At 45.8% G+C, this 16,352-nt stretch overlaps 1 protein-coding gene across 1 annotated transcript; it reads right to left on the reverse strand.

Annotated features, from left to right (window-relative positions):
* Positions 1-4,917: 4,917 nt before the first annotated feature.
* LOC124673826 (E3 ubiquitin-protein ligase UPL3-like) lies at positions 4,918-15,587 on the reverse strand. Its single transcript, XM_047209864.1, has 17 exons — positions 14,730-15,587; positions 13,642-13,752; positions 13,311-13,427; positions 13,060-13,227; positions 12,811-12,972; positions 11,111-11,350; positions 10,889-11,010; positions 9,388-10,798; positions 8,243-8,341; positions 6,621-8,138; positions 6,264-6,491; positions 6,071-6,175; positions 5,902-5,982; positions 5,756-5,824; positions 5,551-5,679; positions 5,351-5,470; positions 4,918-5,262 (listed from the first exon to the last, which is right to left on the reverse strand). Exons 1-17 carry the CDS (start codon positions 15,549-15,551, stop codon positions 5,197-5,199), a joined length of 5,568 nt encoding a protein of 1,855 aa, XP_047065820.1. The 5' UTR covers positions 15,552-15,587; the 3' UTR covers positions 4,918-5,196.
* Between the last annotated feature and the right edge of the window lie 765 nt (positions 15,588-16,352).

Below are 16,352 nucleotides of genomic sequence, written 5' to 3' on the forward strand. Positions count from 1 at the left end.
ATGACAACGGATCAACCATCAATTGTCATCCATCATAACGATTGATAGTGAACCACTTCAATCCGACTATAATTGAGGGTTTCCCCTGCTTATGGATATATTCGGTGAGTTCTCTCATACCCCCTTGACTAGGTAAGTGAAGATCCAATGCGACATGTCACTAAATTAGCACCTTCAAGATCACCCTCTAGCCAAGAGTACTTCTCTCTCCCGTCCTGTAGGCAAATGTTACATGGTGCACAACACATAACATCAAGAGAGATAACTAATGCATACAATCATGAATGAAAAGTACAGATCATCTTTATTCAAGACATAATATTGATGGGTTTCCCCATGACTCCCCAAGAACAAAGGAAACTAGTCACACATAGAGGCAATGAACATCATCATAATGGTATGAATGTTGATACAACTACTAGATGAATCCTTGTGTAAATCCACTATAGGTTTAGAGATCACAACAAGCTAGATGGATGAAGGAGTGAGATGAAATGGGGATGACGATGAAATGTTGTTATGACAATGGAGATGACGCCCAATCTTCCAAGAATCTTTGTATATTTCGAGGATCGATGCCCTCGTGCTTGTTCCCCCTCCAGATCCCTTCCATAGGTGAGGTTTATGTGAATTATGGTGTCTCTGGATCTGTGATGTGTGATCCGTCTTCATGGGGCGGAACTATTTGACGCGGTGAAGACACCGACAGGTCATACGGGCAGCGATACGGGCGGGTTCTGGTCGTGTGGATGCTCATTAAACTCACTGGAGCTTATCTTCGCGAGGTTCTTCCACCCATGTGTGTGAATAATTATTTGGAGGCTTCTGCAATCTTTAATTTGTGTATTATCTTGCACGAACCTAATGCTCATGGTTGTAAGTGATGATATCTCAGCCGAGAGCTTGTATGCAATGAACTCGGATGTGAGTTGACGGTGGTCCGGCTGCGCATCTGCGCCATCAAGCTTCCGCCCCCGGCACATATGAGTGGCCACACAATTTGTTATGTGCCAAGAGGGCCCTTTTTGAAAGTTCTTGCACGGACAACCCATGGGCACATTTTAGCGTGTACCGCGTGTTCAAGTCCAAGTGAACAATGGTGTAAGAGTGATGATGCTTAATCGAGAACTCCTTCAACCATATCTTTAATTCCAAGAAGGTATCAAATGTGAGCCCTTTAAAGATCATATTCGTCCTCGCATCCACATCTCTCTTGGAAATTGGCCTAGCTATAAGAATTAAACTTTTGCCACCATCAACCACGGCTCCATCCGCGAGACTAACATCACGGAACAATGGTATCCGAATAACCCGTTCGGTTACCTTCTTGAAGATGTGGGCTCTTTTGGCTTCCTTAGTCGTCAAGCCATCCTCATCAACTTCTTCATCGGGTCCATCATCATCCGAGTCCGATGCATAACATCGGGAATACGGAATGGAGTGGTCCATGTCCTCTTGCGTCAAATATGCATCCAAATCACCGACATTGTTGTAATTCATCCAAATCACCGACATGGAGTGGTCCATGTCAATCATGCTCGTCATACTCATTCTCCAATGGTGCATCTTGGTCAATGGGAGATTGGACAATGGGAGATTCGGTGGCTTCTTCTTGGCTCATGGGTGGTGGACTCGTAGCATCAACGGGGGAGGAGCGTTGGGTTAAGGTCAAGCTCGATATGAGCATCAACCCGTCTTGGTTGCAAACAACTCCGGAGCCTTGTCTTGTGACTCAGCCACCGTCTCCTTGTAAACGGACCAATGTTGCTCAGAGTTGATACGCATTATCTTTCAACGGGTGTGCATTTCAAACCCACATTATGTCTTCCCTCTAGCTCAACACCATCATTTCTCTCATTCCAAGAGTAGTTCAACAACACCCTCTAGCCAAGAGTAGTTCCCTCTCCCGTCTCGTAAGCAAATATTGGTGCCCACGACGAGCAATAGTTCCAGCTCCGGCTCGTTGGCTCGTCCTACTCCTGCAAGGTGGTCATCACCGGCCGGGAGTCAAGCCATCTCCATTGATGAAGTTAGTTTCCCCGGGGGTCCAGGATCGGTCGTAGAAGCCGGTCTTCTCCCATATGGCATTTAGAAACGTTGTTGGTGGGCACCGCCGCTCATTGCGCTCAACCCACTATTTCGCTACATCCATCTAAGTAACGTACCAGGACAGCTAACCACCAAATATCCAGGAAGAAAAACACGTTTGGCCAAATCGCTACGCAGCATCAAAATGTACAAGGAGAATCCCTGCGGGAAACAAAACATCCACGTTAATTCCTCAATAGGCTCAAAATTCTAAGAAAAATTATGTTGGTTGCTCTTTAATATAGTAGTTATAGTTATTGCTAAGGTTTCCCCATGATTCCCAAGAACAAAGGAACTACTCACACATAGAGGCAATGAACATCATCATAATGGTATGAATGTTGATACAACTAATAGATGAATCCTTGTGTAAATCCACTATAGGTGATCACAACAAGATGGATGAAGGAGTGAGATGAAATGTGATGACGATGAAGATGTTGTTATGATAGTGGAGATGATGCCCAATCTTCCAAGAATCTTTGTACTTTCGAGGATCAATGCCCCCCATGCTTGTTCCCCCTTCAGATCTCGTCCGGAGGTGAGGTTTCAGCGAAATCGGTGTCTCTGGATCTCTGATCAATGGGTTAGAAAGACTAGCAACAAAGTTATACATGCATGTTACCAAATTTTGTGAATGACTCTTCACCTAAAACTTTGTAGAGAGTGGATTTGGTGTTCAGGTGGGTACGTGCGCACCCTCTCTCTACCGTTGGATTTGTTCCAAGATTGTGACTTTACAAACGGCAACGAAACGGCGTCAAATCTGCATCCAGCCACGCGCCCACGGAGAGAAAGCGATGGAGGGCGCACCCTTATCGTTTTGCTGATGTCTCCCTCCCCGCATCTCGGCGCCCTCCTCCACCGTGGCTACGGCTCGCACGTGGGGGCGCGCGTTTGAGCACGGTGGTCGGGGATAAAGCGGAGGAGTTGTGGTTGGGGTCGGGAGGGCGTAGCTGCAGGCGAGCGGACGCTCGATGGGGGCATGGCGGACGAGGGGATCGACGGGAAGCCGGCTCGGGGACGGCGCGGTGGTCCGCGGCGAGGCCGAGCAGAATACGAGTGCGATTTGGGCCGCCATGGCCGCGCCCAAGGTCCCCCGTTGGCGCCCTTCCTGGAGCAGCTCGGGACGGGCGGGTGTAGGGCGCGCGGTGGGCGGCGGCAGCCTCGGCGCTAGCCCGACAGCGGCAGCCTTCCCAGGAGCGTTCCCGACGGCGGCGGCGGCACCGGCGCGTGCCCGGCGGCAGCGGCATCCCTAGGCGCGTTCCCCAGCGCGTGCCTGGCGGCAGCGGCCTCCCACGACGCCCAAATCGAGTCAACGGAGCTCAGCGCTCGTAGAAGGAGCGGCTGTCCAGCAATGAAGAATCTGACCGGATCCGGCCGGGCGTCCGAACCTCAGGCCGGCCCCAAGCTGGAGCGCCACGAATCGAGCCGATGCGAATCGGAAGAGGCGTCGGCTGTGTTTAGGGTCCAGCACGGCCGGCGTTTAGCGACCAGAGGTGGCGTTTAGCGTCCAGGCGCGGCGAAGCTCTGAAGCCAAGACGTATACACGCGCACCAAATCCACTCTCTTGTTTGAATAAGAATCTAAGCTGTCAGCAAGCAGAGACTGGGCACACGCATTGGAGAGTGTTAACGGATTAGCGGATGCCGTTAGACACGTGTCGAGTAGCCAGGGGGTGCTCACGTACCCCCCTGGTTACCGGGCTTCATCTGAAACTTTGTATAACTTGTTTGGTATTTTTACAAGGAACTACATGGCACGGGGTGGCTCCATGAGTAGGTTTCATTTTATAAAAAAAAGTGAATCTCATTTGATTGGTTTCAAAATTGGATCAAACTTCTCTGCAATTGTACCGAACTTGCGTACAAAAATAAAACACGGCATGGGCGGTTTGCCGAGTGTTCTTTTTTTTATACTCGGCAAAGAAGGGCCGTTTCACTAGTGTTTTTCTTACACTCGGCAAAAATAAAACACGGCAAAAATTGTGCTTTCCGGTAGTGGGCAGGCCGCCGGGGGTGAAGAGCCTCTAATGAGGACTAAAGAGTCGGGAGAGATACGTCCACGCAGCTGGCAGGGCATCATGCCATGTAAGAAGAAGCTTGGAACTCCGCTCTCACCGAGGACAAGAGATCTTGTTGAATAAAATTAAGCAGCAGCAAGATAGAAGAATGTAAAACAGACACAAGAGGTAATGTAGTAGGATTTAGGCTAAGAGTAAGAGGACAAATGGAACTGTATTAGTTTTAGGTTTGGTCATCCATGTTCTCTATTCACGCTTGGACGTGACATGTAATATACTACTCCCTCCGATCTATATAGTGTCGAGAGTTTTATACGATTCTGGTACAAAGTTTGTACCAAGTCATCAGCACTTACTTTAGATCGACAGGAGTGATAAAGTTCCTTTTGTACCAGATTAATGCATGGGTGTGCCATCAAAGGCCTCTCTTGACATTCGCCCTAAACCATAGAACCATTTCTTGATGCTGTGTTGCTGTGAGTGTCTGGCTCCTCCCAACAGGGGTTTAAATAATGTTTCTCACAGTTGAACTAAAGGCTCCTTCCTTTCCATCTTTCTATCAAAACAAACAATATTGATGTTGCAATGCACACCCTCCTGGTTACTAGAGGTGCAACAATTAAAGAAGCGCATACCCTCGGTCTACACACACGGCAGGTTACAATGTGGAGCTTCAAAACTGATGAGTACACACACAGCAGGTTAGAATGTGGAGCTTCAAAACTGACGAGTATCATTGTGCAGGCTCAGGAATGAAGCCGATGACCACATTTGACAAGAGCAAGGGAGGTAATTACGACCGCAAGTAACTCAAAACAGACATATCTATTTGAAGGAGTACACAGAACGAACAAAAGAGAATTGTCTTAGTCACTATAGAGATCAGTATAAACTTTAGAATATACAATGGGGAGACAATAAGAGCCGGAAAAAAGAGAAGATTTAGGCAGGCACCCCAGGATCCAGGCTCTAAACCTCCCACAAAAGAGAAGACTTAAGCCTAAGTTACACATGGCAACGAACAAACTGGATAAAATTTAGTGCACATTTACAGGTGCACCGATATCTATATGTCAGTTTTGAACCTATGAAAGATCAAATGAACCCTGCCCTTCGTTGATAGCATAAAGCAATTTCTTGTGCATAACCTCCTGCAACAATGTTCCGGTCATAGCAAAAGTAAGATCAAGAGACAATACAGAAGGTAATAAGAAGATACTCCAAGCAAAAGAACCAAACCTTGGTCGAGTACGGGGGAAGTTTAAGATAATTAGCACAAGTCATGACACTGGGTAAATCATCATCTGCAGTCTCCGTCGCTCCAGCTGCATTCGAAGTATTCGCCGCAGTGGAAGAGTGCTGCCATAATTACAAAATGCAAAGCTCAAATAACATGATCACAGGAATACTGTGATTCTGCAACACAACAACATGCGTACCTTCCTAACGATAGTCAGCTTAGGATTTAAGGCAGACAGACCACCAGGAGGAAGCCGAGGAGCACCAGTCACAAACTGGCAGAAAGCATGCTGTTGCTCCGGGGTAAATTCTGTCATGATCTCAAGTAGCTACAAACCAACAGCAGAAACATCAGATTAATTTCCAAAATTCAGCATTAAGACTGCGAAGAAGAGATGTACTCACATTGACAATGGCCGGACTCTTCGAGGTATAACCATGATCAAACTTTATATGGTCAACCAGTGTGTCCGGCTGCATAACGTGATATGTTTAGAAGAATAGAAAAGAAAAGATATGCCTGGAAGGAAGAAAGTTAAAGAGAACATTACCTCCCAAAGTTCCCGACGACCACAAATAAGATAATCAAGCTCTTGAGGAGAAAATATTTGGAGGGATGATATGTCAAATACCTAATTGGAAAAAAAGATCTTGTCAGGAATCTAATGAACAGCACTTGCCAGCAAATCAGAATCAGAAATCTTAGAGAAATGAGATGACCTGATTAAAACCAGTTTTGAATGCATCTACTTGACGCATTATTCCAGCCTTAACAGTAGCGTCCACCACCAATGAAATGTACTCTTCTAAGTTGTAAATGCTGACCTACAGAAAGTTGAGAGAACAAAGAGAAATCAACAACAGAATTAGAAGGAATAGCTGAAGCGAGAACCTAATCTGCTCCGTCACGTACCACTGTATTTTCTTCTCCTTCCTTCAGAACATAATCAGGATAGCCAGGAAGAGTGAAATCTAAACATAAATCTTCAACAGAAGCACCACGGAAACATAAATCTTCTATTTGCTGATTGTTACTAGAGCAGGACTCCAGAAACCGCTTGCGCTCAACAAGAATTTGAAGCTCTTGCAATATTTTTCCGAACTCAGCATCAAAAGATAATATGTCGTACAAATCAAGTTCCTAGTCAAGCAAAAATATATATTTTCTGTCAATATATAAAAAGAGAAAACATCTGAAAATGCTAAGCTTAGTCAGAAGGTGGAAGCGGAAATTAGGATGGATCTAGTGCTAGCAGGTTCTTGTGCTTACTTGTCCAAGTATTAGTTTATAAAATGCTGTTGACAAAGGCAAATCGAGAAGCCTTCCATCTTGCAATGCTTTTGCCATGACTCGGCCAACTAAACGGAAATACTCAATAACTTTGAAGAATTTACTACCCTCTGAAGAAGCAGTACTAGGTAGCCAAGGCCGAGGAAACAAGCCAAGAGGTGCTTGTATCAAGTTTCTGGCACCACCAGGTGAATTTGAATCAAGCTTCTTAGCTTCTAAAGTATCAGAACCATGTGGAGAATCAGATCTCCATAATCCCAAGCCAACCCTTTGCAGGTCATGACTTAAGAGGGTATAGAACTCCAAAGTTGGGCCAAGCCCAGTTCCAACTTCACCGAAGTATTCAACTTCAAGAACAGCCTTCTGAGTGGAGAACATTTCCATAACTTTGGCGGCAGAATCCAAGATACGGTTACGAGAAACACGAACTTTCTGACGCTGCAATCTACCAACCCGGACTTCTCTTTCAGTTGCTGAATTATTATCACCCTGCTGTTGCTGAAGACGATTCAATGCCCGCGATAACCCAAAAGCTGTGGAGTAAAAGTGTTGCCTTCTAGTTTCAAAAGGAAACAGAAATGGACAAGCTTTGGTCATCTGATAACACCAAGAAGGTAAGCTACCACTACAGAGTGCAAGAACATCCTGAATTTGACGAGCAAGCTTCGGTGTCAACTTACTGCTGACAAACTCCTCAGAGGGTACCTTAACTCCAGTTCCATATAGCCCATCCAGTGTGGAAACTTTTCCCTCTGCAAAATTATCACAGATTGCCTGTAATCTCAGGCGAGGAGATAACTGATTCAAGCCCTCCAATACACGCAGCAGTGCTAAAATATTGTAAGTTTCAGTTGACTTTTCAAAATCACAAGGAAGTTCCCCTTGCAAAATGCTATCAAGAAGAGAAGTACGTTGCACTTCAGATGTAGCTCTGCAAGAATCGGAGTTGGAGGATTTCAGCGCCGAAGCTGAACCTCTGACTGAGCCCTTATCCACTTCGTTATCAGCCTTCTGATATGTTATCGTGAATATATCACCCCAGAAATGGCTTCCATCATCATTAGGTAAATCAGCACCACCTAAGCTTTCTTCATCATCCTCATCATGAACTACTTGCTGTTGCATAGCTTGATATACGGTCAAATGCTTGCTTAGCTGCTTGCCACCAGTTGTAAATACCAATTTGTTTGAACGTTCATGTGCACTAGCTCCCAATGACAGGCCACGTCTATCTCGACTACCTCTGATACCATGACTACCTACAGAAGCAAGCCCAGCCATGGCAGCTGCAGCAAACGACATCGCGCCCCGGGAGCTTGGTTTTCTAAGTTCAGCAGAACCTGCTCCCCTGCTAAATGTATCTCTTATGCTGGAACCAGACGAGAGCTGTGTCTGGTTATCATTTGCTACTGAGGCAATACTAGATTCATCAGCATCTGCCAGTTTTACATCATGCACATTCTCTGGAACACAGACAGGAAGACTCCCAGGTAGAACCTGATGATTTTCAACAAAATATTCAGTTTCCAATCAATGTCCACTATCCTAGACTTGCTCTTGCAGAAAACGAGAGATCAATACAAGTAAATTGAGAATACTACCTCGTGATCATCATCTTCGTCGTCTGAAACATCATCATCGTCATCACCAATCATCAAACCATCGTCAGCCTCGAAGGGAGATGCATCAAGCTCTTCGTCCTACATGTAGAAGACAGGATGTGTCATGCACATCGGCGTAAATGGTATCATAAATTATAACATATTACACGACATATCATGTACTCGCGCCGTCCCATGGAACTTGTCTGAGGTATGTCAAAATTTGGATGTAACTAGATGCTATTTAGTGTCTAGGTACATCCAAATCTAGACAAATTTCGTGGGACGGAGGGAGTATCAAGAATTTGAAAAGCACTCTATTGAGGGAATTACTGAAAATGTAATCTAGTTTCCAATGCATGTGAGTACTTGTATGTGGTACTTACACCTAATTACACAGATATATCCAAATTGACAACCTAACATATAACAACAAAATTACAATGCTTGATTTTTATACAATTGGGAAAGCATGCACCGAACTTTAAAAGTGAAATGAGTTGTATTGGTGGGTGCTTCCATTATCTAAAGTACTCAGCCCATGGAATGTACCATAACTCCTTGAGGTATGTGCCATTATCTAAATATTATTTACTGCATATGATGAGAGCCTCTACAGATCTCATGGCACATTCAATTATTAAGATAGTAGGAGCACCTAACCGTGTTTTCCCTACATTGGTTTTACCTAGACATTGCATTATCAAGTGAATCATTTGATACTGTAGAACATGAAGGAAATATATGTCGACTTGCAGGACAAAAAGATTGACGTGAGCTCTCCTTGAGGTTATTTTGTAGCCAGCTTTAGCTAAGATGTAATTTTATTAAATCCACAAAGGGTATCTGCAATGCAATTGGCATTAAATAATAATTTCATAACCTTATTGATTGTGTCGATCTCCCTTGACGCTTGAACATAGAATTAAATAACGGATTACAAACAATCATGAAACGGCAATCAACACATGTAGGACAGTTGAATCACTAAAATCTACGTGATCGTTGAGTAGTGGGGAGGCATATTACTAAACGAAGCATTTGCGGTCAAGGATGTGTATTAAATTTGAGGAACAGGCAAATTTTCAAAACAATTACTACTGAATTCTGTAAATAAAGGTAATAATGCCAAATGATAATCAAACCTCTGAGCTACTTTGATCATCTGGTGGTTTGACTTCTGCATCTTTCTCAGAAGCAACTTTCCGGCGAGCGGCAGTCCTAGTATGTGGACCTTTTGGTTCATCCGGCGGCGATTTAACAACAGCTTTACCTTTTCCCTTCGATGTGTTTCTGCTCCCCTCCTGAGTGTCCTTCTTAGCTGCACAATCTACGGTAGCCAATGATTTTGACCTAGTTGAGGGCCGCCGAACAGATTGAGTTGACGAAGGGACTGGTGTTGTTGCACTAGGTGCCACAGATTCAGAATTTTTTCCAGATGACACTGCAGGATAAGATACTGACTCTGTACGCTGGATTCTAGGCCAGAGGAAATCTTCAACCGCTGCTAGACTTGCCAATGGATCAATGAGAACAATATTGGATGAATAATCCTTAAGTGTTTTTTCACCATGTGCTCGACATAGACGCAACTTCAAGGGCTGGGATAGAGCACTTAATCCAGAGGACGGACGAGATCCTCCAGAACTGGATGTCCTTCCAGAATGGCTAAGCACAACCGGGAAGCGTTCCAACGAAGACAGTGCACTTTGCAGTTTCTGAACTAAGAATGACATTGGAGTTTTATTCCCTATTGCGTCATTTGGAAGGGCAACACATATAAATGCTTTATATCGCCTGAGTGCCTGCTGACGCAGCTTGGGTAGGTTTGCTTCGGAGACCTTTTCCCTTTCAAAGGTTCCACAAGACAAATAATTAAGCAATGCTGCAATAATTCCACTACCAATGAACTCAAACGTGGAAACTCCATCGCCCCTGCTAAGCTCAGACAATATTTCCGCTATAATGCTGTCTAACTGTTCTTCAACACTGCATAAGACATCAAAATCATCACCCCCTGGAGACTTTGATTTCCCTTTAGCTTTTGTTTTGACAGTGTCCACAGTGGTATTTAATTTCGTACAGAGACTCCTCAGCTTCAGAAGGTCATCAGTAACAGCAATATCAGTTGAGTTGGGGTCTGAAGGGAAGTACTTATCTTTGAATGACTTTGCACGATCACTAACTGAAGCACGAAGACTAGTATTTGGACCCTCTAGCGTGCTTGGTGGTGAATTGGCAATAACAGGATTGGAACCCTTTGGTTCATCCAAGGAATTATTATCAGTGTTCACAGTACTACTGCGACGGCGGCTCCGTCTTGAACGAGAAGATGTACATGTACCAGAATCAATATCCTTTTCACGTGGTGATACTTGAGAAAGCATAGGACTTGAGATTTCCAGGCATATAAGTGACTCTACAGCATGAACAACTCCTTCCCTCACAAACATCTTCGAAAATGTTCCAGGAAGCTTTTCCATCAGAATTTCCGCTATCTGGAGAGCAGGGATCAACACCTGTGGATCTTTCCAGGATAAAATACCAGCTAAAAAGCTGCAATGATCAATATGCACGTTAGAGGAAACCAAAGTTACACATAAGCATACATACATAGAAGCAAGAAAGGCAATTTTGTATTAGAACCTGGATATGTTTGTTGTGCCAAGGAGAATTTCGATCATTTCAGCTGAGCTATAATACATTAGTTTTGCAATGATGGATAAGCATTTATGGCGTACTGATCCATTTACGCTGGAGCCATACACCTGGTAAGGGGCAAACAATAATGTGTCAAATAGCACGATTCAATATTGTCATCACCAACAACCAAAATCGAACAATGCATCAGCAAGCCAAGGGACTGACCTGTGTCATTGTAGGTAATATGTCCATACCAAATTGCTGCAGAAGTTCAGGCTGATCACGCAATAACTTCTCCCTACCTGACACTGCGATGTCTATCGAACCAGACTCACCTTGCTTGCTAGAAGCAGGTCTCCTTACAGAAGAGCCTTTCATAAAAACATGGGAATGTGCTGGTAAAGAAATGATTCCAGCAGGTAGAGGAGGAAGCAATGCATCAGCAAGGTTCACAATCTCATACATCTGTGTTACAATAGAATATGTTAGCACAATTTGCGTATGGAATGGGCCTGTGAATTAACATGTAATAACAATTATAAAATATTTTGCAGCTTTTTTAAGTAAAAATGCTAGTGCAGCTGAGTACAGACTAGCTGTTACCCACACAGATAAAATAACCACTGTTTGCAAAATGAGAGCATATATTTTTGGTTTCCAATGACTTGGTCCTTATATTTTCTGAATAAGCTGATAAATATAGAATCTAGACAGGCATTATACACAAAAAGAAAAAGAAAAAGAAAACACTTGTATATGTATAATACCAACATCAAGGTCAGCAAATAGTAGCTGGGTGCTGCCTATGTGATTGTGGAGGCCAAACACAGTGTTTCTACCCTAAGCAGAGGCTTAGGCAGTGTCTACAACTGCCGGAGGTTCTCCGCCGCTGCAAGGTTGTCCGCCATGTCTGCGCGGACAAGAGAGGGGAGAAGGGAGCGAAATGGAGGATGAAAAAATCGCGAAGTAAGAGCCTCATAAACAGAAGAGTAAGGGAAGGCTGGCCACTGCCACAGAAGCAAATGTGACAAGTAGAAGGAAGAAAACAGAGTGGAGCCTTGGGTTCAGCTGTGTCTGATGCTATGGCTCCATGGGGACCAGCCCACAACTTAACAGGTACAGATACGAGTCATCCCGGCCTCTAAGTGATGGTGCACAAAGGCGAGCTAGACACCGTCATCAAGGTCCCCCACCAATGCAGCTTCATCCTCTAGCTTCCCTGGAGCCACAGCATCACTCTCAAGCTTCCCCACCAACTTCAATGTTGAGTTACTCTCTCACCCTCGATCCCAGCATCTCTAGCCACACCCTGAAGCAGCCATGCTCCAAGTGGGCTATGTGTTTGGCGGACAACCCAGCACTTGCCTAGCACATAGCACTTTTCAAAACCTTGGTCAAGATCAAATTGATCATTGTGAATTCCAAGAGTTCAAGACGAGCCCCTAGCTCAATCTGCCATGTTTGTTGACTGCTAGCTTGCAGGACTTCATAGACAGCAGGAACACATAAACACTGGTCAAACTATTCTTGCCTATTCTGTTAAAAATCTTGTTTGCGTGCACTATCTATGTTCTGAACTTGGTGAAAATCTTAACTTTTAACTGCACCGTAAGAGCTACAGCCTATGAGCATCCAGCATGGAAATTCCTTCTAAATTATAAAAAAAAACGTTTAAGTTTCATGCCATCAATGTTCCATAGATTGATAGAATACAAACCTGAAATGTATTCATACTTGAGTGAATTTAAAATTCAAAAGAAATGGATCACTTGAAAACTTAGCCAGTAAAAACAATGATGGAACGAATTTACCAATCAGCAGACGTCGTTAAAATTAAATAGTAAGTAGCTATAATCTAGCTCAGAGTTAGGTTTTTTGGGGTTGATAGTGGAAACGTAATGTAATTTTCATAAAGCAATATTCACCTGATCAGCTGGCCTTGTTAAAGTGGGGGACACAGTTGTACCAGCAACCAACCCAGAACCTGAAAGGATATCTTTAAGTGTGCCGCTAATTCCATGGAGGAGGAGTGTTTTAGCTGCCAATGGAGATCCACTTGCGCATATTGAAAGAAGACGAATTACTCCCTTCAAGGATATGATCCAAAGTTAGCAAACTTATCATATATCATAAATAATATAGTATAGTAATAAAAGGAAAAAATTGAAGCATACTGTATATGTCAATGTGCTCAGTGATGCTTGGCCCGCTGAGTTGCTAACAGATACTAAGCCAGCAGCTTGCGCAACCAACCCATGATTGCACAACTCATCTAGTTTTTCTGGAGATGAGGCAAACGCTTCTGCTATACGAGTCAGGCAAACGGAAGCATGTTCCAGCACCTGGAATTAACCGAGACGGAATATCAGCACCTTAAGAACAGATGGCATCTTGGTAAAGTCAGGGTTGGAAACATCAATCGTACTTTTGCATCATGGTAGTTCAGAAGATTTGTTAACAGTGGAACAGCTTCCATTACAAAATCTGAGGCATCGGAAGGAAGCTTCCTACACATATTAGCAGCTGTAGATAACGCAACTCTCTGTATACATTCCACCAAAGAAACAACAGTGAGTAATATTATTATTTTTAAAAAGTAGAACACTCTGTCATAGAGAGTAATAAAAATAAATGATGTACAACAGAAGGATGTGATGTCACAAAATATCATTTCTCAAGTTTTAAATGCTGCAAAGAAACTGAAGTGTTGAAAATATTAAATGCTGGAAGAACTTAAAAATATTCAGAAAAATTACTTGAACACCCGTGGAGAAGAAGTCGAGATATGATAGCACTGCCATTAGTGCACCAGCGCGCAAACAGGCAGTTGGATGCTCCTGGGATATCTTCTTAAGAGCTTGTAAGGACTAAACAAACAAGAAAAGAAGTAAATGTTAGTGCATCAAGTCATCAAAATCATTCATACAAAATATGCAAAAGGCATGTGTAGTATATTTCAAAGAATGATACCCCCTCTGGCCCGAATTAATTGGCGCAGCTGAGGAGTACATTTGTACTAGACATAGTATATGGCCTGGAGGGAGTAGAATATTTGTGAAGTATTTAAAACAACAGTACGAGACAGGGAAACTCATGAATCTAAAGCGCCACCAAAGCATTCCAATATCAAAAGCAAACAAAGTAATTCAAGCGTCCTAGGTGATAGTACTGATAGTGGTAGACTGATCAGTTACCTATTGCAGAACCTCAACTAACTTCAATAGCACAAAGAGATCACAGAGGATTTGAAACACTTCCAAGCAAATGATATTGAGTTAAATGGCACAGTTTTGAATTAGACCCAAGAAGACTATCGTCTGGCCATACCATATCAACATGATAGGAAGGCAAAAAAAAAAAAGCCAGAAACCGGATACAGGAATCTTAGCTTCTGATTTCCACCCACTTTTGTAGTCTTCCATAGCTGTGAAATTGGACCATGACACAAAATAATTCAGATGAACAAAATGTACAGATAGCTAAACTCATCATGCACAAATAGCTGAATTGGCATAGCAAAACAATGCTAGATGGCACTGATCTGAAGGACGATCTAGGTGGTGACCTACACGGACAACAGGAGGACTCTGCCGCGATTCGTGCCTAGAAGGTCTTCCAAGCGGCGAATGAGGTCTTCCATTGCTCAACCAAGCCTACCTCTTAAGAAATCGATGCCCTTGTATAGATTTGAGTTATGTGATGTGGATGTTAAGATTCACTCTACAGACAAAATAATCATGCATACAACAAACAAGGAAGGTTCGCTAAGCAACGATATGGACCAGGCAACACGACAACGAAGAAGCATGTACTATTAGAAAGCCAATAGTGCGCAAATGCCCACCTGCTCCGCAAGGTCCATGTATTCGATGGTGAGGAGGCGGGCGCAGAAGCACGCGACGGCGCCGTAATGCACGACGGAAGAGCACGAGGACGGGAGCACGTCGCAGAGGTGGGTGAGCGCCCGCGCGGCCAGCAGCATGATGTCGGGGTTGCTCTCGTGGTTGAGCAGCCCGACGAGGACGGGCACGAAGGAGTCGACCGAGAAGCCGGCGAGCGAGTCCTCGGTGCCGATGGAGAGCATCTCGCAGAGCTGCGTGAGCGCCTCCACCTGCCGCCCCTCCTCGCCGTCGGCGCGGAGGCCCGCGAGCATGCCCTTCATCCGCGCGCCCTGCGGCCCGGTCATGGAGGAGGAGGAGGCGGCGGCTGCGGCCGCGGAGAGCGCGGAGGCCGGGAGCATGTCGTCCAGGCCCGCCCCGAGCTTCCGCAGCAGGCCCTGCAGCGCGCTGCTGGCGGAGGTGAAGCCGTGCGGGAAGGCCCCCGCGGCGGCGTCGTCGTCGTCGTCCATGCCGTCGAAGCTGAGGCCCAGCATCCGCTCGGCCTCGCGCAGGCGGGAGCTCTCGGAGGGCTCCTGTTGTTGTTGCTGCTCCTTGCCTTTGTCGGCGTTGGAGGCGCGGCCGCGGCGGCGGGGCGGGGGGTTGTTGTCGGCCGGGGAGTCCATGGGGGGCTGAGGGGTGGGAGGGGTGGGGGTGGCGGCGGAGCGGCGGGCGCGTGGAGTTGTGGTGGGGCTAGGGTTAGGGTTGGGTCGGGCGCGCTTGGAGGAGCGGGTGGAGGAGGAGGTGGAAGACGAGGAGGCTTCCGCCCGCTTGCGGCTGCGCGTTTCCATACACGAAGGGAGGCGGGGAGGCGGCGGCCGCCTCGAGCGAGGCGGCGGCGAGGGCGGCGGCGGCGGCGGCGGCTAGCAGTGGATGGGCGGCGGAGGAGAGGGCATCGATGGATTGGCGATCGGAGGAGATCTGGGTGGGGATTTGTTGAGGGAAGGAGGCGGTGGGGACTTCGCTGCGTCTGCGTCTGCGTGGCGACCCGGGGCTCTCTGGGAACTTCGGCTCTGTCCACCAGCCGTGCTATGCATAAAAACCCACAAAGACAAGATAAACTCGAAATGGTTTTCCACGTGTAAAAGCATCTCGAGTCGCGTCGAACATTTAAACGGTCTTAGTCGAGCGCTTCGAAGGTGCCTCACACAAACCCTAACGCCTCAATACCCAATCCTAGCCGCCACCATCTCAGGAGTCGAGGGTCATTCCATGGCTGGTAGAGGTCGAGGTTGTGGTCGTGGTCGAGGTAGAGCAGCAACGCATGCACGGTCGTCGTTGTCTGCTCGTCGTCGTCTTCCGAGGGGGGAGTTCAGGTTCATTGTCGTCCTTCATGGCGACTCACTTGGCATCCAGAGGCTGCCGGACAAGTTCGCCGAGTTCGTCGCCGGCAACGAGACGGCCGCGCTATCGGTGTGGGAGGCTAGCTGCAGCTTTTGCCGATGGACGTGCTCTTCGACGGGCGCGGCAAGATGTACCTCAACAACGGCTGGGAAAAGTTCGCACGCTCCCACGACCTTCAAGCCGGTTGCGTGCTCACCTTCTACTACCAAGGCGGCGAGGAGATGAGCGTGAAGGTGTTTAATGACATG

Source organism: Lolium rigidum, chromosome 7, assembly GCF_022539505.1.
Source record: "Lolium rigidum isolate FL_2022 chromosome 7, APGP_CSIRO_Lrig_0.1, whole genome shotgun sequence".
In the NCBI taxonomy this organism is placed as follows: Eukaryota; Viridiplantae; Streptophyta; class Magnoliopsida; order Poales; family Poaceae; genus Lolium; species Lolium rigidum.